Source organism: Simochromis diagramma, unplaced genomic scaffold (assembly GCF_900408965.1).
Source record: "Simochromis diagramma unplaced genomic scaffold, fSimDia1.1 OVJJ01000229.1, whole genome shotgun sequence".
Classification (NCBI taxonomy): domain Eukaryota; kingdom Metazoa; phylum Chordata; class Actinopteri; order Cichliformes; family Cichlidae; genus Simochromis; species Simochromis diagramma.
The window spans coordinates 380,700-399,343 of NW_024386869.1; the positions used below are offsets into that span (position 1 = coordinate 380,700).

General features: G+C 39.0%; 1 protein-coding gene, 1 long non-coding RNA gene and 5 other non-coding genes across 8 annotated transcripts; all 7 read left to right on the forward strand.

Annotated features, from left to right (window-relative positions):
* The first annotated feature begins 487 nt into the window (after positions 1 to 487).
* On the forward strand, positions 488 to 18,578 carry LOC120733316 (RING finger protein 175-like). Of its 2 annotated transcripts, XM_040031410.1 has the most exons (15): positions 488 to 565; positions 1,758 to 1,833; positions 2,043 to 2,153; positions 2,646 to 2,769; positions 3,033 to 3,094; positions 3,302 to 3,379; positions 3,687 to 3,744; positions 3,956 to 5,294; positions 5,630 to 5,667; positions 5,869 to 6,010; positions 9,165 to 9,319; positions 9,816 to 9,923; positions 12,997 to 13,117; positions 13,424 to 13,557; positions 14,655 to 18,578. In XM_040031410.1, exons 8-15 carry the CDS (start codon positions 5,274 to 5,276, stop codon positions 14,773 to 14,775), a joined length of 840 nt encoding a protein of 279 aa, XP_039887344.1. In that variant the 5' UTR covers positions 488 to 565; positions 1,758 to 1,833; positions 2,043 to 2,153; positions 2,646 to 2,769; positions 3,033 to 3,094; positions 3,302 to 3,379; positions 3,687 to 3,744; positions 3,956 to 5,273; the 3' UTR covers positions 14,776 to 18,578. The 2 variants fall into 2 exon arrangements, with proteins under 2 accessions (XP_039887344.1, XP_039887343.1); XM_040031409.1 differs by lacking the exons at positions 488 to 565; positions 1,758 to 1,833; positions 2,043 to 2,153; ... (2 more) ...; positions 3,302 to 3,379; positions 3,687 to 3,744 and adding an exon at positions 14,221 to 14,322 and having other exon boundaries at positions 5,146 to 5,294; positions 14,655 to 15,547.
* On the forward strand, positions 1,881 to 1,973 carry LOC120733354. Its single transcript, XR_005695805.1, has one exon. It is a non-coding gene; the product is annotated as a small nucleolar RNA SNORD14 (small nucleolar RNA).
* On the forward strand, positions 2,466 to 2,558 carry LOC120733353. Its single transcript, XR_005695804.1, has one exon. It is a non-coding gene; the product is annotated as a small nucleolar RNA SNORD14 (small nucleolar RNA).
* LOC120733350 lies at positions 3,139 to 3,231 on the forward strand. Its single transcript, XR_005695801.1, has one exon. It is a non-coding gene; the product is annotated as a small nucleolar RNA SNORD14 (small nucleolar RNA).
* On the forward strand, positions 3,524 to 3,616 carry LOC120733352. Its single transcript, XR_005695803.1, has one exon. It is a non-coding gene; the product is annotated as a small nucleolar RNA SNORD14 (small nucleolar RNA).
* LOC120733351 lies at positions 3,790 to 3,882 on the forward strand. Its single transcript, XR_005695802.1, has one exon. It is a non-coding gene; the product is annotated as a small nucleolar RNA SNORD14 (small nucleolar RNA).
* Positions 6,070 to 8,609, forward strand: LOC120733317. The gene is made up of 2 exons (XR_005695790.1): positions 6,070 to 7,257; positions 8,025 to 8,609. It is a non-coding gene; the product is annotated as an uncharacterized LOC120733317 (long non-coding RNA).
* Positions 18,579 to 18,644: the final 66 nt, after the last annotated feature.

Sequence of the window (18,644 nt, forward strand, 5' to 3'; positions counted from 1 at the left end):
GAGAGAAAACTTTTCTGGTGTGATGAGTCTCGATCTCTGCTGTGACGGTAGGGCCGGAATATGAAAGCATGATTCTATCTTGTCTCATATCAATGGTTCAGGCTGCTGCAGGTGGTGCAAGTATGGTGTTAATACAACCTGAACATCATTTAAACACCACAGGCCTGTGCTGACCTGAGTATTGTTGCTGACCCTGTCCATCCCTTTATGACTACAGTGTACCCATTTTCTGATGGCTGTTTCCAGCAGGATAACACCCCATGTCACCATTTAACCAGAGTTAAATATTTTTGAAACCATGTGCCATGTATTATATTCATAAATAGAAATATAATATGAAATTATTATTTATATGAAATGCATTAGTTGTTTATTTACGTGAAATGAATACATAACATTTTAAAAAGAAGGCACTAACAGTGTGTCAGTTCCGCCTCCGGTCCAGCAGGCGGCGGTAAAACTGAATTACACCATTTAGTCGCCGCCTGTAGATAAAAGGGTGAGGAGCTCTGTGTTCCGTCATTTGAGCCTGCAGTCGAGGTGGAGAGTGTTGGTCTGCGTCTGGGTAAATATGCGTTTAATCTTTATATTAGTTAATAAATGTAACGTTGTATTTGTTAATTACTTTGTGTTGAGATGCAACGTGCCGATATTTACCAGCGATGAGGCGTTTATTTCACGGATGGTGGCAGATTGTGTGTGAGTCGTTGTAAACTTGTCACGTGGTTTTCTCGTAACATCACGTCTGTAGAGTTTATTCAGAGTTAATTACACTTCAGTTAGAGTTACACCGCTGCGTTAGTCATACATACAAGTGATATATAAATGAAAACCATGTGGTGGCATGAAGAGGGTCTAAAATGTGACCGAAGATGTAATAATTTTAAGTTTTATCAATAGGCATGTCAATAATGGCTCAATTGTTTTATAATTTTTACTATTTTATTACTTTTTTTTTTTTTTAACGCGCCCTTTATTTAAAACGATAAGCAACGAGTATCCAGAAATTTCCATCAGCTGAACACGTGGTGGGGGTGTTGCACAAATTATAATCAGGGAAATAGACCTTTGGTATCAGATATGGTGAAACAGCATTAAGCTCAGTTATTTTAGGTATACGATTAATGAATGGGTTACTTACTAAAAATGCATGAAAAATAAAATGATTTTAAAAAATCCTCCTAACTACAAAAAGTGCAAAAGTATGGATTCAGAGCAAACTTGTATTAAAGGAAACAGTTTAAACATTAACTAGATGCAGGCTTTTTTTTATTTTTTTTTTAAGGTTTTGACTAATTTACATGATATAATTAAAAAAAATGGCTGCCACAATCAGATTTGAAATCAGTTGCTTATTTAAGACTAATAAGAATGAAATGTAGTTTTCATAGCAAAGTTACAAATTGTCAGCGTCAGTAAAATACCCACTTGAATAAAATCAAATAAGAACTCTTTACTTTAAAAGAAAATGCATGGTATGCACACACCTACTAAATTGTCATAGGAACTGCTAAATCATAGAAAACATTTTATGCCTAATCTGTATTTATAAATTAAGTAAAACAAGATCGCAAAGGCTAAAGGTGTCGAGATTTTGGCCCTTTTGTAGATGCACAGATCTGTAGACTTTGGATGAAACGGCAGACTAGTGTAAAAGCTAATGTGTAGTAATTGTGCTGATTTAACTCTCTTGAGATCCAGTTACTCTGGTCACTGTGGCCTTGAACTATTAACTGAATGGTGTTTTCTTCTTTCAGCTTGATGTTGACGCTTCAACAGCGTTCTTTTTGACGAGGATGACACACACAACAGTTTGTCTCCAGCACAGTCAAGGTAAATTTTACTTTGTGCTTTTTGTTATGCATATGAAGCGTCTTCCTGCGCTGTGATGATGATTTTTCCTGCCATTCGTAGTTTCCACCAGAGGTTTAAACACCAAAGATGGTTCAAATCTTCCTTGGATGTCTGAGCGTTACGAGCTGTTCCTAATTAGCAGCTACTGCTAACATGCTGGCTTTCTAATGCAGCAACTGTCTCCACAGGTTCCCATCAGCCACAGAGAATGAGCTTAACAGGGACAACACTGTGCGGAAGGTGCTCTGCTGCATCAGGATGCAAGATGGGGTGAATTCCTCAAGAACTAAAATCTGCAGGTGAGTTTATCAGTTAACTTACCCACTGATGCATTAACTAAAACTTGTACAGTGTAAGAAAATATTTGCAGACCAGTTAAATCTGTGCCTGGTCTCTAGCCCACTCATCAGGGGCATAGTGATTTTCAGCTTTTAAGGATTTCTTTGAACTGCTTTTTCCAGGGTAGACTGTACAGTGTACGTCTTTAATTTCTAGACATACAAATTGAGAACGCAAATTTTAATTACTTTATATTTTCTCTGAAATACCGAGAGAATCTAAATCTTTTTTTCCCCTGGAAAAGTGTCTTAAATCTGTAAACCCCCAGTCAGTCGCTATGATGATGATTTTTCCTGCCATTCGTAGTTTCCACCAGAGGTTTAAACACCAAAGATGGTTCAAGTCTTCCTTGGATGTCTGAGCGACTGAAGGGAATTTTTATTTATATATATTGTTTTAAATCAGATTGTCACTTCTTGCTCCTAACTATTCATATTTTGTGTTTCTGCCAGTCGTTGCAGAGAATGGCCTTCAGTAGAAGTCATGAAGCTGTTCAGCTGTGTTAGCATGCTGGGTTCAGGGAGTTCTGGACAGAGAGGAGCAGATGTGGATCAGCATCACTGCACCTGATTCTGGGTAAGTTATTAAAGGTCATTTGATCGCGGTACAGCTGCTCTGAGGAGTTTACAGTTCGCTGTGATGACGCTTTTCCTGCCATTCGTAGTTTCCACCAGAGGTTTAAACACCAAAGATGGTTCAAGTCTTCCTTGGATGTCTGAGCGAACACTTTGAAGTTTAACTCTTGTTGATGACTGTTGATGACTGAGAACCTTCACAGACAACTCTTGTTATTAACACGTCTTCTTTCAGAACTGACTCTGCCTCAATCTCTGTTTCAGGATGAACGTCTTCAGTTATGCCCACCAGCTGTAAACCTGTTGTGTCACCAGAGCTGCTCCCGGTATGTATTTGTTAATATTTTGGACTTTACCTTTTGAAATTGTTTCGCTGTGATGATGATTTTTCCTGCCATTCGTAGTTTCCACCAGAGGTCTACAGACTAAAGATGGTTCAAATCTTCCTTGGATGTCTGAGCGAACATTTAATTCCTGTTGTATCTTGTGTCTTTCTGCCTTATGTACTGACCTAAACCCGATCTCACTTTCAGGCTGAATGGCTGTTTCTGTAAAGGATCAACCTGCAGACTCTCCAGCACCAGTGTTGGTGGTCAGAGTTCCTAAAGTTGGTACGTATTACAAGCTGTTCTTGGCTATGATGGAGATGTATGACACTGTAGTTACAAAAACAGATATTGGGTCCTTTTTTTTTTTTTTTTTCCCTTAAATGCCCATGAAGCTACAGTCTTTATTAAAACGTGGAAGGGGAATGTTCGCTGTGATGATGATTTTTCCTGCCATTCGTAGTTTCCACCAGAGGTTTAAACACCGAAGATGGTTCAAATCTTCCTTGGATGTCTGAGCGAACATTAGAGGATTGTAGTTCTACTTTTGAATGTCTTTGTTCTAAGAACTAAATTGTATTCTCCCTTTCAGGGAGATAATTGCCACGGATACAAGGCTAATCTGTGGATTCTCCAGGCTGTTAAAGCTGGTATGTACGGTTACTTGTTGAAGTCTTACGTCTTTGAAGAGTTTATCGCTGTGATGATGATTTTTCCTGCCATTCGTAGTTTCCACCAGAGGTTTAAACACCAAAGATGGTTCAAATCTTCCTTGGATGTCTGAGCGAACATTAGATTGCAGCTTTGCTTGTGAACTCTTCTCTTCCAGATCTAACTTTATCTCAATTATCTCACTTTCAGGCTGGACGTCAACGTTGATGGACCTGCAATCAAACATAAGTCAGCTGTGTAGTGTGGTTTTGTTTTGTTTTTTCCCTGTAGGTTGGATGACAGCCATCTTTCAAACTTCAATCTTAAAAATAAAATGAATCTTAAACAGAAAACAAGCTGGCAGTTTTGTGACTGTAAATGAGATGTTCTTAGTTTTGAAATAACTGGTTTTTGTTTTCCATGCATGCTGGCAAAGTTAGTTAGTTTTTTTTTGTATTTTTACTTGAACATAATTTTTAACGTAATAAAGATCCAATAGGTGCGGAAAGATTTTGTTTTGGTTTTTAATCTGTCTTCTCTTGCTGAAATTGTCATTCAAACAATTTAACCAATAAGGGGTTTTACACTGTACACTGTTGCTTCTCGTTGGGCTGCATTGCTTGGGCAAATGCTTAAATATTTGATAGATTGTAACTGATGAAAACTATTCAACATCTAACTCAGTGACGTGAAGAAGAATCCCAGAGAACATAAATTGCATCATGTAAATTTTAACACTACAGAATAACATTTGTAAAATGTTTTCAGACATTGAACAACTATATTAATTCACTATACTGTGAAAACCCAGTGTGTCGAGGACTATTTTAGGAATAAATCAGGCTATACATGAAGTGTTGAGTTGGTGTTGGCTGAGAACTTCTTTGTATTAACAAGTAGGTAAATGGGTGTACCTGATTTTCTACTTGGTAAAACCGTTACATATTTCTAAGCAACTGACTTTTACACTGTTCTGCAGTACCATGTTTTTATATAATGCTAATGGGTTATTATTAATTACTATTATTAAAAGCTTGTGGTTTGTTTTTTAATGACAGTTTTGCTTTACTTTATTTTTCCTGTGGGTCCTCCTTATGCCACCCCAGTGAAGGATTTGTTATGGATACAAAATTGAACACAACTCTGGGTACTTCAAGCATAAACCAACTGTGTCGAGCCTTGTCTTACTCAAAGAGATGTTACCTTGGGAAAAACAAACATTCAATTTAACAAAATATGTCCTGATACATGCAGGCAAGTAATTGACAGAAAAATAATTCTCACAATTTAGTAACTTCACCCACTCTGGAAACTAACTCAAGCTAAACTGAATTGGAAAAGTGTTAAATAATATCTGATTTTAAAATGAAACTATAATAGGTTTGTTCATAGCTGACAAGGAGGGGTCGCTCTGAATCGCGTTTAATTTTGGCACCCTTGGGCTTCCTTACTCGGTCAGTAGGGACCGGGCTAAGCTAGCTGCTGGTTGCCGGATAGCTTGCACCAGAAGTGCACAGAAAGCAAGACGATGGCGGGTGTACATCCCCAGGTGAGTGAACTAAACTCTTCAGTCTAGCTGTTTATAAACTTTAACGACCGTTACTGTCCGTGGCAAGTGAAGAAAACAGCGGCTAACTGAGGCTAATTAGCTCCATAGTTCAGGTGAGCTGTGAATACTGTGGCTTCGACGTGGCACAACAGAGGCATGTTTAAGGAAACGCCGTTCTTATTACAGAAACATTAGGTCTTATGTCGTTATGGTAGAGGCAGGAAACGCAGTTCATCAAATAGCTTGTCTCTCAGTTTAGGAAGTTGTGTTAACCTACATTAGTGTGCAGTGAGACCCACAAAGCTCCCAGCTGCTATTTCTGTCCCTCATTCCAGGACGACCTGCTGAAAATGACACACAGAGAAAACTGGAAGTGAGTACACCCTCTTCTGTATTTTCTTTACACGTTATATCCAAAAACATCTGCTTTTTAGTTTTTTTAGTTTTTTTTTTTTTTTTTAACAAATATGAAAATAAATGCAGCTTTTGCCACAAATTCATGTTTAGTCCTGACTCTCCGGCACATGCTTCACTCCTTTCTTAATCCTCCTCCTCCTCTTCTTCATCTATACAGGGTGCAACACGAGCGCCTGCACATGAAGCACAGAGGACACGAGGCCATGCACGCAGAGATGGTGCTGATCCTCATCGCCACGCTGGTGGTGGCTCAGATAGTCCTGGTGCAGTGGAAGCAGAGGCACCACCGCTCCTACAATGTGAGTGCTGCCAGCTGGGAGGCTAAAGGCACTGATTTGTCTCTTTTTTTATGGTAAAAACCACAAACATGTTTAACAAATCATGTTTAATATAAATAGTAAATTTTAAAAACCTATGTAGAATTTTTCAAACAACTCTTCACCACAAGGCACAGGGGCACACCACAGGCTTGACACTTTCAGGGTGTGTCACTCCACCTGTTGTCTTCCTGGAGACAGCGCTTATATATGAGTCTGCCTTTAGTGGCTTTTTGGGCAGCGTCTGTGTCGGTGACAGTTTGAACAGGAATGTGTTCAGCTCTGCTGCTGTGGGGAACACCTGTCTTGTCCATCCCACAAAGCTGACGCACACTATAGAATCTTTGTGCGCTATGGACTGAACCTGGTTGGCACTGCATATCTCATGATGCAAGGTGAATGCATTTGTTGTCGCAATGTCCACAAAATGCAGCAACATGGTCCTGTACCAGCAGGCAATTTTTCTGTGAGTGAAATAATACTGAGTGAGCTGGTCAGACAGGCCAACCCCGCCCATATTTTTATTATATGCCATGATTGGCGTGGGGCAGGGGATTTCTCTGATAGCTAAGTGTCCATCCTTCACCTTTCTCTTCACCATCTCCCCTGAAAATGCAGGGATGGATGGTGGAGCACACGGACACCTCCCGTGTGTCCATCCACTTCACAAAAACAAGTGGGCCCTCTGATCCATCTCAGATCCTCTGACATTTTCTGTGATGGTGTAGCCACTTCTTGATTCAGCCAATATAAACATTTTCATCCCCCATTTAGTCGATTTGTCTTTCATATATTGTGTCATCCCAGTTTTTGCTTTGGTTGACACCTTTCATCCTTTCATCTACTGACAACTCCCTCCTTTTTAGTAATGAGCCTGGCAGGCACTGAGGATCTCATCATTTAGAGGCCTGACTCTAAAATGCTTGTCATGGCCTGGTGTTCCTTTCTTTGTGTCATTTTTTTAAAATCCACCTCAGGATCACTGAGGTGGATGTTCCAAAATATGGTGAAGAACCTGTCTCTCATCATCACTATGGATGGAAGGGGCACAGACAAGATATGATTCTGTCTCCAGTAATCTCTGAGATTGGAAGTGACACAAGTGACATGTAAATCAGGAGACCAAAAAACTGATAGAGATGTTCTGTCTCAGTGCATTTGTATTTTTTTCCTAAATGATGATTTTTGTTTATTTATTTTTTATTTATTTATTTGCAGCATTTTTGTTCGTGTTTGCACACATTTGTATTGACTGTGTGAGTAGCAAAAAACGATAAGAAAAAGTCTGTTGGACTATGGGGGCAAAGTGTCTCTATCTGGACTCCTGGTGTTCTGCTAATTTCTGGGGCAATGTCAGCATCCTTCTCTGACTTCCAGGACTCAGAGCTGAGGTGTGGCTCTGCTGCCTGGGCCAGTGGAGATCAGGACCTGGTGGGTGTGTCACGCCTTCCCTCTCTCTGCAGACCTCCTAGTGCACTCTGTGTGGATGTGAGAGGATCTTCTTCCTCCCCTCCTCTTCCCCTCTTTACATCTTGTAGAACAAAACCCCTTTTATTAATATTTTATAAAACAAGTTATGGGTACATATTTGCATAACTTTTTAGGTATATGTACAAGTAGCGGTAATTACAAGTACGAAACATGTACTGTGCTTCACAAATGAGTAACAAATATAGTACATAACAATAACCTACAGCACACCAGAAAAATAGATTCGGACTACCTTTTAGGCTCAGGTGCAGTGACACAGGCTTTAACAAGAAGAAAAGTCAGTCATTCACCACCATCTTCCTCTTCTTCCTGCGCACTAAAATTCTCAAATTGATTTCTGCGTAATCATTTGAGCAGTTAAAGTGAGGAGTGTTAACAGCTTTAACCATGTGCATCATGACCATACTAACAAAAGTTTAAGCATGCAGTAGAAGTTGTAAAGTTGAGTATGGTAAGCACAAGCCACATGGCGAGGTTTCTGTAAAGCCAAATGTCAGATTTTCAGTTGTAGAAACGATCAAAAGTTTCTTGTCCTCTGATGATGGAAAGAAGCTAGAGGAGGCGGTTTGAGAATAAATTTGGCCACGTCCTGAACGTTTCTGCTGTACCTTTTCCTGTGTGAAACCTATTATAAAGTTGGCATCAGCTGTGGTTAGAAGCTGCAAGGTTTTATGCACAGGATGTTTGTCTTTATTTGCCTGGTGCCATTGTTATTCATGTAAGTACAAAGTAATAAAACTATTTTTTTTATATTTTAATATTGAGGATTAAGTTTTCTCAGGCTCCTGAGAAAACTTAATCTTTTTGCCTGTTTTATAGCCTTAACTACATTACTAATGTTATTTTCTCACAAAGGAAATCCTCCAGAGGAAACAAGTCACCTTACACTTGTTTACAAGCATTTATTGTGTCAGTGTCAGTGTCATTCTGCACATGTAAGCTTAACTGCAGCTGTTAGCATATACTCACTCCTGCTAGCAGTGATGTACAACAATGCTGTTTCCCCATCTGCAGGTGAAAATCCTGAAGGATAATGTCCAGTTAAGCTTAGTTCAATTATGCAGCAGAACAAATCCACGAGTGACTGATTCAAAAACACCAAATTGAAGGTTTTGGGGTTTTGGGCTCAGTGAAAGTCTGGACATGATCCAGTCATGATGCTTTGGCCTCACCTTAAACAGGTCATGCTCAAAACTCCACCATCAAGGCTGATTTAAAACAATTCTGCAAAGAAGAGTGGGCCAAAATTCCTCCATGGTGCTCATTGGCAGTTAGTTGTTTGCAGTTTTTTTTCCCCCATAAGGGTCGCACAACCAGTTATGTGAATAAGGGGCAATTAGTTTTTCACATATGGCCAGGTAGGTTTGGATAACTTTTGGAAATAATTTAAATAATTCATGTTGTATTTACTCTGCTTCAGGCAATTATCCTTGGGAAAGATGGAGACTCCAAATTGCTGTTAATGTGTGTGAATGTTAGTGAAAAAGCAGCTAAAGTTTAGTTTGTGTGACTGGGTAAATGGAGGATGTTGTATAAAGGACTTGGTCCTCTGGGAGAGAAGAAATGTGCTATTTTCCATTCGCACCACTGTATGCAGCAGGCTTAGTCTGATACTGAATATGGACTACGTCTCTGTCCTCAACAGCTGGTGACTCTGGTCCAGATGTGGGTGGTTCCTCTTTACTTCACCATCAAACTGTACTGGTGGCGTTTTCTGTCCATGTGGGGGATGTTCTCCGTCATCACTAGCTACGTCATCTTCAGAGCCACCCGCAAGCCGCTGTCCTGCAGGACGCCGAGGTAAGGGGAACAGTGGAGACAAACTAAAGAGTTTATTTTACTGCAACAAAGAAAAGACCAAAGATTTCACAACGGATTATCTGAGGTATGGCAACTTGCATACAATTACACCGTATTTTATCCTTTGGCTAATTAATATACAGTTTAGAAATAGAGACCCATTACAGTTGTAGACATCTGGGTCATTATGTTTATAAATAATGTAGAATTTAAGCTTTAAAATTAAGTGTTTTCGGTTTATACACTTGTGAGCCCTTTTTGGCTTTATACTTTATAATAAGATGAAAAACATAAAACCAACAGAAAACTGCAAAACAAAGGCAAATAAAAAGATATACATACATAAAATTTAACAAAGCAAAACCAATTAGAACTTTAGCTCCTAATTTTAAAACCCTTTTTATTCAAAGCAGATGTGTCCAGTGACACATACAGTGTGTCATGGTGAATGATAACTAACAAGACAACTATTGTCTTTGTCTCTTTGAATTTCCAGGATGGTCTACAAGTGGTTTCTGCTCATCTACAAGCTGAGTTATGCAGTCGGGGTTCTGGGCTACATGGCCATCATGTTCACCATGTTCGGCTTCAACGTCTTCTTCAGGTGAGTCAGTGCTGACAGCTCAGCTCTTAATGAACTTGTATAATCACACAGAGTTCATTCAAAGCTAATTTGGGCTGTTCTTTTATTCACAAGCAGTTACCACAGTAAGTAGATCTGCGTAGTTCTGGCAGATTTTTTTCACCTTATATAGGGAGTGCAGAATTATTAGGCAAGTTGTATTTTTGAGGAATAATTTTATTATTGAACAACAACCATGTTCTCAATGAACCCAAAAAACTCAATAATATCAAAGCTGAATGTTTTTGGAAGTAGTTTTTAGTTTGTTTTTAGTTTTAGCTATTTTAGGGGGATATCTGTGTGTGCAGGTGACTATTACTGTGCATAATTATTAGGCAACTTAACAAAAAACAAATATATACCCATTTCAATTATTTATTTTTACCAGTGAAACCAATATAACATCTCCACATTCACAAATATACATTTCTGACATTCAAAAACAAATCAGCGACCAATATAGCCACCTTTCTTTGCAAGGACACTCAAAAGCCTGCCATCCATGGATTCTGTCAGTGTTTTGATCTGTTCACCATCAACATTGCGTGCAGCAGCAACCACAGCCTCCCAGACACTGTTCAGAGAGGTGTACTGGTTTCCCTCCTTGTAAATCTCACATTTGATGATGGACCACAGGTTCTCAATGGGGTTCAGATCAGGTGAACAAGGTGGCCATGTCATTAGTTTTTCTTCTTTTATACCCTTTCTTGCCAGCCACGCTGTGGAGTACTTGGACGCGTGTGATGGAGCATTGTCCTGCATGAAAATCATGTTTTTCTTGAAGGATGCAGACTTCTTCCTGTACCACTGCTTGAAGAAGGTGTCTTCCAGAAACTGGCAGTAGGACTGGGAGTTGAGCTTGACTCCATCCTCAGCCCGAAAAGGCCCCACAAGCTCATCTTTGATGGTACCAGCCCAAACCAGTACTCCACCTCCACCTTGCTGGCGTCTGAGTCGGACTGGAGCTCTCTGCCCTTTACCAATCCAGCCACGGGCCCATCCATCTGGCCCATCAAGACTCACTCTCATTTCATCAGTCCATAAAACCTTAGAAAAAACAGTCTTGAGATATTTCTTGGCCCAGTCTCGACGTTTCAGCTCGTGTGTCTTGTTCAGTGGTGGTCGTCTTTCAGCCTTTCTTACCTTGGCCATGTCTCTGAGTATTGCACACCTTGTGCTTTTGGGCACTCCAGTGATGTTGCAGCTCTGAAATATGGCCAAACTGGTGGCAAGTGGCATCTTGGCAGCTGCACGCTTGACTTTTCTCAGTTCATGGGCAGTTATTTGGCGCCTTGGTTTTTCCACACGCTTCTTGCGACCCTGTTGACTATTTTGAATGAAATGCTTGATTGTTCGATGATCACGCTTCAGAAGCTTTGCAATTTTGAGACTGCTGCATCCCTCTGCAAGATATCTCACTATTTTTGACTTTTCTGAGCCTGTCAAGTCCTTCTTTTGACCCATTTTGCCAAAGGAAAGGACGTTGCCTAATAATTATGCACACCTGATATAGGGTGTTGATGTCATTAGACCACACCCCTTCTCATTACAGAGATGCACATCACCTAATATGCTTAATTGGTAGTAGGCTTTCGAGCCTATACAGCTTGGAGTAAGACAACATGCATGAAGAGGATGATGTGGACAAAATACTCATTTGCCTAATAATTCTGCACTCCCTGTATTATGGAGTTTTTCATTCCCACTGTCTCCAATGCTTGCCAATAAGGGGTCATATGATTGCTGGCTTTTTTCTGGTTTTTGTATTCTTGTAGGATCTTTACTTTACTATATTAAGTGCCTTGAGGCAACTGTTGTGTGTAATTTGGGGCTATATAAATAAAATTGAATTGAATGCCCTTCCTGACAAAACCTTTATGCACAATGGAGCCACTGTTCATACAATAGTGGCTGTTAAACACTGAAAGTATTAAAACAAAAAGCTTTCAGAAATCCAAATGTAGAGCAGTTAGAGCAACGACACACAGTCTGCTTCACACACTGTCAGAAACTCAAGTTATTGGAGTTGTGTACTTTGTAAATACATTTTATTTTTGAGCTTTCTGTTTTCACTGAGTTTCACTTCATTAAGTTTCACTTCATTAAGTTTCACTTCCACTGAGTTTCACTTCATTAAGTTTCACTTCATTAAGTTTCACTTGCACTGAGTTTCATTTCCAGAATGGGCTAAACATGCAGAAAGCTACCAGTGCCACTCAAGTGTAGCAGTGAACTGTAGAGGGTGCTACAGTGTTGACTTCCGGTTGAGTTTCCCTGAGTTATGTTTTATTTGAGATTTCAACTGCATGGAAGAGTTTAAGATAGTGAGACAAAACACAAATAAACCAGTTTCAATGGAAGTATTGAAACGTTTTAGTTCAGAGTCACTCTATGAAAAATCAGTTCTGAACCAGTATATGAGGACGATACAGTGGATATAAATGTCCCTTCATGTCCCCATACATTTATCACAAGTTGAACAGGCAGGTAAACAAATCATGAAGAGAGCATCCATGATACAAACTAGATTTTGCAGTTGATGTGCTTGTGGTTTTTAACAGACCTCAAACATACTTTCAGTCCAGATGTGGGTATCCCCTTGCTTAAGATATCCAGCAGGCCAAAGGATACAGGAAACATAATTAAAAGCAACAAAATGCTAATCCACCTCTTGTCTAGGTTAACTGGCTTAGAAAATATTCATGCTGTGAAGGTAAATGTTTGCATGTTTTAAACAGATTAAAGTTTAATAAATCAGGTGACTGAGGGGTCAAGAGTTGAAGATATGGTTAATTTGATTAAACTGTGGTCTTAACATCTTAAATATGATTTTGGCTGAGTGAGCTGTCAAACAGTTGATCTTTCACCTTTTACATGTCCAGGACAGACTACCATCAGATACAGTGTAACGCCTCTTTAGTGGCTTTTTGGATACTAAGTGGTAGTTACAAAGCTCCATTTAAATGTCTCTCAGTTCCATTGAGTACAGTTAAATTAGCTGTACTGACATGAGTACAGCTAAATAACTGAGTTATTCCTTTTTCTCTTTGTACAGGATCAAAGCAGAGGACTCGATGGATGTTGGTGTGATTATGCTGTTTTATGGACTTTACTACGGCGTCATGGGCAGAGACTTTGCTGAAATCTGCTCGGACTGCATGGCTTCTACAATCGGGGTAAAACACGTTTTTTGCCCTCCCAGTTTAACATAGCAGCCTTCAGGTAGTTTGTGAATAAATAAAGCTAACAGTGTTTTGAACTACAATTAAATTTAAGCTTAAGTGCTTGCAAACACTACACATAGTCTTAGAGTCTGTCATCATTTTTGAAGTTTAACACAAACACAATCAAAAACAGTTTTGAAAGAAAATGGCTACAGAAACTTGACTGTTGTTTGTGTATATAAATCAATAAAAGTAAAACACAAAACAATAACAACATTTATGTGTATGCCTGCTGATGTTGCACCTGTGCGTTTTCAGTACTACAACAAGGGTGGCATGCCCAGCAGGAGCCTAACCAATGATATCTGTGCGGTCTGTGGTCAGAGGATCCTGGTGAACGTGGAGGAGGAAGGATTTATAGAAGACACCTACCAGCTCTCCTGTGGACACTTGTATCCTAAAGTCCTGTTGTTTCCTACAGGTCCAAAGGCTTTTTATAATTTCAAAAGATCTTGACATATATCTGCATAGATCCCCAGGTCCAGGTAATCTTAAGTGCTTAAATCGAGGGCAGCTCGACTTCTTTTAAGGTTCTTGAAGACATTTAACCTCTAATCTGAAGGGCTTCTTCAACTCCAACAGCTGACGGGGAGTCCCAGTTATTTAACCATCCGTGGAGGTGTTCCTGAGAGACCCTAACTTGCCCCATTCACATGTGAATTGTTAGGTCACATGGGGCAAAGGTAGGATTGAGTCCTCCATCATCGTCTCCATCATCTTTTTGAACTGAAGAATATTAGAGGTGGAGTGTTACGCTAACTTTCATGCTTGCTAGCTTCAAGGACAAATTTATTGGATGGCCTCTTAACTGCACAGCAAGTGATATTATTTGATATACATTCAAATGCTCCAAAAGTGGAAAAACACGCTCGAGGTCTGGTTCAGTGACTTTAGTTAGCCAAGCTTAGCAGAAAAGTAGCAGCTACAGCCACCTATGTCAGGGAGCCGCCTGTAAGTCAAAATGGCTTTAGTTACACAGATGGAGTTTATATGATGATGATTTATTTCAGTAAACAGGTTGCTCTTTCGGCCTTAACTCGATCCTCAACCAATAGGTTCCACGAGTTCTGCATCCGTGGCTGGTGCATTGTGGGTAAAAAGCAGACGTGTCCTTACTGCAATGAGAAGGTTGACTTGAAGAGGATGATGAACAACCCGTATCCTTTTGCTTCCTTTTGCTGTCCATTACGGGCTGACAATTGAAGTATTGCTGGGGGGTTTTGTTATATGATGTTTTTTTTTTTTTTTTAAAGAAAAGATAACATTGAATTAATGAACAAAAAAGTAGAAACTTCTTAAGATCTTCATAGAAAGTGATTTCTAAGTCATATCAAAATAACTAAAGAAGCATAAAGTATTAACATTGCCCTTGTAACATTCAACATAATGTGCTTTTACTTATTTGATTTCACTGTTCTTTATCAGTACAGTGCACCCCTGACATTTGTCTAGAAAACATGATTTTTGTCCATAATTCCTCAATTTCCAGCTGGGAGAAGACGCATGTCCTTTACGGGCAGCTTCTCGACTGGCTCAGATATTTGGTTGCTTGGCAACCCATCATCATTGGTATCGTTCACGGCATTAATTTCTCCCTGGGCCTGGAGTAAAGCCCCGAGGAACACCGCCGTAAGTACGGCTGGAGTCGAGTTACACTCAGGACACGTGTGATAGCAAACTGTCACAGTAGGCGCTACAAGGAACCGAATGCAGCTGCTTTCAAAGTTTTTCACTTCGTGTTCTCGGACTAAACTCTCGCATGGTTTACTGCAGAGTAAACGGAAAGCGTCAGAGTCTCAACACGACCCCAAAACTGCTGCCAACCCAAACAGAGTGATTGGAGCACAGAGCCAGTATTTTGACAGATCAATCTAGTTTGGTCTGGAAGTGTTGCTGTCATTCATGCCATTTCTGTTTACCTGAAAGATGCTTTACTTTGTTCTGTCTTACAGATTTTCGTGTTTAATTTGCACACTCCCCCTTTTTTTGTTTCTTCTTTTTTTTTTTTTTTTAATAAAACATTTCTCTTTCTCATTAGACTTTATCTGTATTGGATTGTTGCAGCTCTTTGCACATTGCTTATAATAAGGACAGCTCTGGGTAACATTTGGACACATTGATTAATTGTAACATGACAGTATTTGACTGTGCCAATGCAAATTACTGAAGTACGCTGTGTGCTATGTGCAATGTTGATTCTGTTTGTTATGCTGAACTGTGGTAGAAATGAAAGAATACGTCTCCTACAGCATTGATAAAACGCAAAGGTCCGGTGTGACTCTCGGCAGCAATTTGTTGCACAGTTTTCATAGAATTCATAAGGTGTTGTAATTTATCCTGCCATGTTAATGAAAGTGAAAATAAATTTGGTCTTATGCACTAGCTCTCTGGCATATTTGATCATGTGAATGCCATTCCAAGTTTAAACAGGTCTCATCAGGTGTTAGACTTGTAATAACTGAATCATGTTTATCAAAGTCACAGTTCAGGTTTGATGAAAACTAGTTTTCCCTTGACTGTGCAGCCACAGTCGGATCACTCTGAATTCTCAGCCTGGATTTATGACATGGTCTTCTGGTTGTTTCATGCCTCTATAGTCACAAAGTGCACACTTAAATGTTGGGATTTCTATCATGCTTTCACCTAATGTTACTCTTGTTGTGAGAGGATGTGATAAAAATCACCTCAGAGCTTATTGTGTCCTCCAGGTTCTCTTCTAGTGAGGCCCATTATAAACGGTTTCCAAATTTCCACTGAAAATCTGAAGAATAGGATCCCTTTCCTGCAGCCATATCCATATAAATATCTCCAGGATCATGAAAAATTAGTATGTGGTCCAGCTATATAACACACATTGCACTGGCACATTCAAAATATCCTAATTTTTTTTTTCTAGTTAAACTTTGCCACACACAAACTACTTTATATTATATATTTGTTTACTTGGAGCGGTGATACTGTTTCCATCAATCACCTGTAAAACCAACTTAAAAGTTGTTTTCTTGGATTCAGGATTTTCATATTAAAGAAAGATTGTGGTTACTGAAAGAAAACCCTTTTTTTTTTTTTTTTTTTTTTTTTTATGTTGTCATGGAAAGGAGTAAGTAAATGCTGGTGGTAGGGCTTGGAGGTTTGAGTGTTTCACTTGCATTTAATAGTCTTTGGTTTGGCCTGTAAACTGAGTTTAGGAGTACATGTGAATAAAAACTATTACTAGATTCAGCACATGGCACCTCGACAGCCCTCAGTTGGATAATGTTCACAGATTGGGTTTCAAATCAGTTTTTAATAAGTAAACATTATCATAAACATTAAAGTAAATTTCCCTACTATTTACTATAAAGTGTTACCCAGTCCAGTCTAAATTGTTGTTGTGTACACATTACACTGTTTACATTTAATGTACTCTTTTGTTTTTGAAAATAATTTGAGTGTCTGTTGTTGTAATTTATATGAAGCTGAAGTTGGTAAATGGTTAATTTAATGTAGCAGTAGGTGTCAACGTGTCACGTGTGTGTTTATGAATGAATAGACTTATGAAGCAAAACCTCCATGGACGAGCAGAACAGGGTCATTTAAATGCCCAGTTCCAGTCTGACACATAACCACAGTCACTCCATTTGTTTGGAGGTTAATTCAGAACATTAATGCTTACTGAACAGGAACACGGTTACAAATTTGAGTTATTTAAGAATGACCAGTCGATTCCACATGTAATCACAACGTAGAAACAAAGATATTACCATTGGTTTATATTTGCATAAAGGCATAGATTCTGCTTTTATTCAGCACAAATGTATATAAATACAGGTGCCAGTGCCAGTGAATATAAAGCTTGATGAGATGTAAGGTGCATTAAACTCCAGAACTAAAATGAATCAAGTGACCAAGTGCCAAAGACTGTAGTTCCTTTAATGGCCATTTAAGGCTCTACAAACGAGGCAGTCCTCATAGTCTGCCTGCCCACAGATGCTAATCTACAGTGGCCCTGAGAGGTCAAACACACTGCAACTTCGGTTGAGTTGCAGTGTGTTTTATTCAACTGAAGTGTTTTTGAGGAGATGATAATGTGATGGAACAGCTGTGGAAGGGACCGGCTAGCAGTAAATAGCTAATGGTGAATATTTATCTACAGTATTATATGAATATGATTAAAAAGCACATTACAAGCATAATTTCCTCCCTCACAACACTGATGAACCCTTTGCTTCTTGCATCTCTTTGTGCAGTTCTTTGCATACTTTGGTGTCTGGCACTCCCACAGCTGTTTTGTCACCTTAATGTCTCCCCAAAAAACACTCCTATTTTGTGTTGCCTGTTGATTTGGGGTTTTTTTTTTTGTTTGTTTTTTTGGTTATTAGTTTTTTTTTTACTTCTATTGTGTTTTGTGTGCTTCCGGAGTATTTTTCTGTTTGCGGGTGCTTTCTTAAGTTGCATTGTGTTTGACCTCTCAGGCTCACCATACTTATCAGATAAAGCCAGTCTATGAGAATGTGTAAGGAACCGTAGGGACAGGGTCCCACTCTTATGTTTAAAATGGAATTTGTTTCAGTAACAGTGATGACCTGTAAACATTAACAGTTTGTACATGCGTCAGAAACAAAGCTTTTCTTGGCAAAGTCAAACTGCTCTCTTATCACGATTACTGCTGATGACTTTGTATTAATTAAGTAATAAAAACAACAAAAGGTGCTTAAAATGATGGAAAATAATTTTTTTATTGGACATGTGGTTTCATAAAGAAAATTCTGTTGCATGTTTGAAATATTAATTATGTCTGAAGGGTCATTCCTGTTTGCATAATTAAATTTATATAGTTCATTTACTAAATAAATGTGTGTTGGGCAGCTTTTTCATTGTAGTAAATGCTGTTTATTGGTAATGTGCTTAGAAAAATCGGACCGTAGCTCACTCTCACAGTTTCACCTAAGAGCTTTTGAGATTATTTCCACGTTAAGGACTTGGATAAGTGTTTATGAACTTGCACTCGTGAGGGCCATTGTCATCAGTGAGCAAGACTAGCTAACGTTAGCTCGGAAATAGAGAAAGTTAAAAAGAGCAGTTAATAATTTGCTTTCTTACCTGTTTACCTTTGCTCACTTATGAGAATTTTCATGATTGCATTTAAATGAAAATGGAAAACCCTCTTGATTACTCACCTGTGGTGATGCATTTAATATCTTAAAAAACAACCCTTTATTCACATTCTAAAAGTACACATTTTAAAGCTTATAGTAAATGCTTCTCACTTTTAATAACTCCTCTGAGTCATTGCCCACGCCAGATAGCGAACCCCTGGTCGTGTGAAATCCATATTTCAGTGCCTCATAAATGTCCTTTTTCAAGATAAAGTGGTCTTTTGTCGTTGCAATGTAAAGCAAACCTTTGCAATAAACTTGCCGTTTGATCAGTATCTTGATGAATAAGTCTTTTGTATTTTTGTTGAATACATGTGACTAGAGACTGATGAAACCCACCA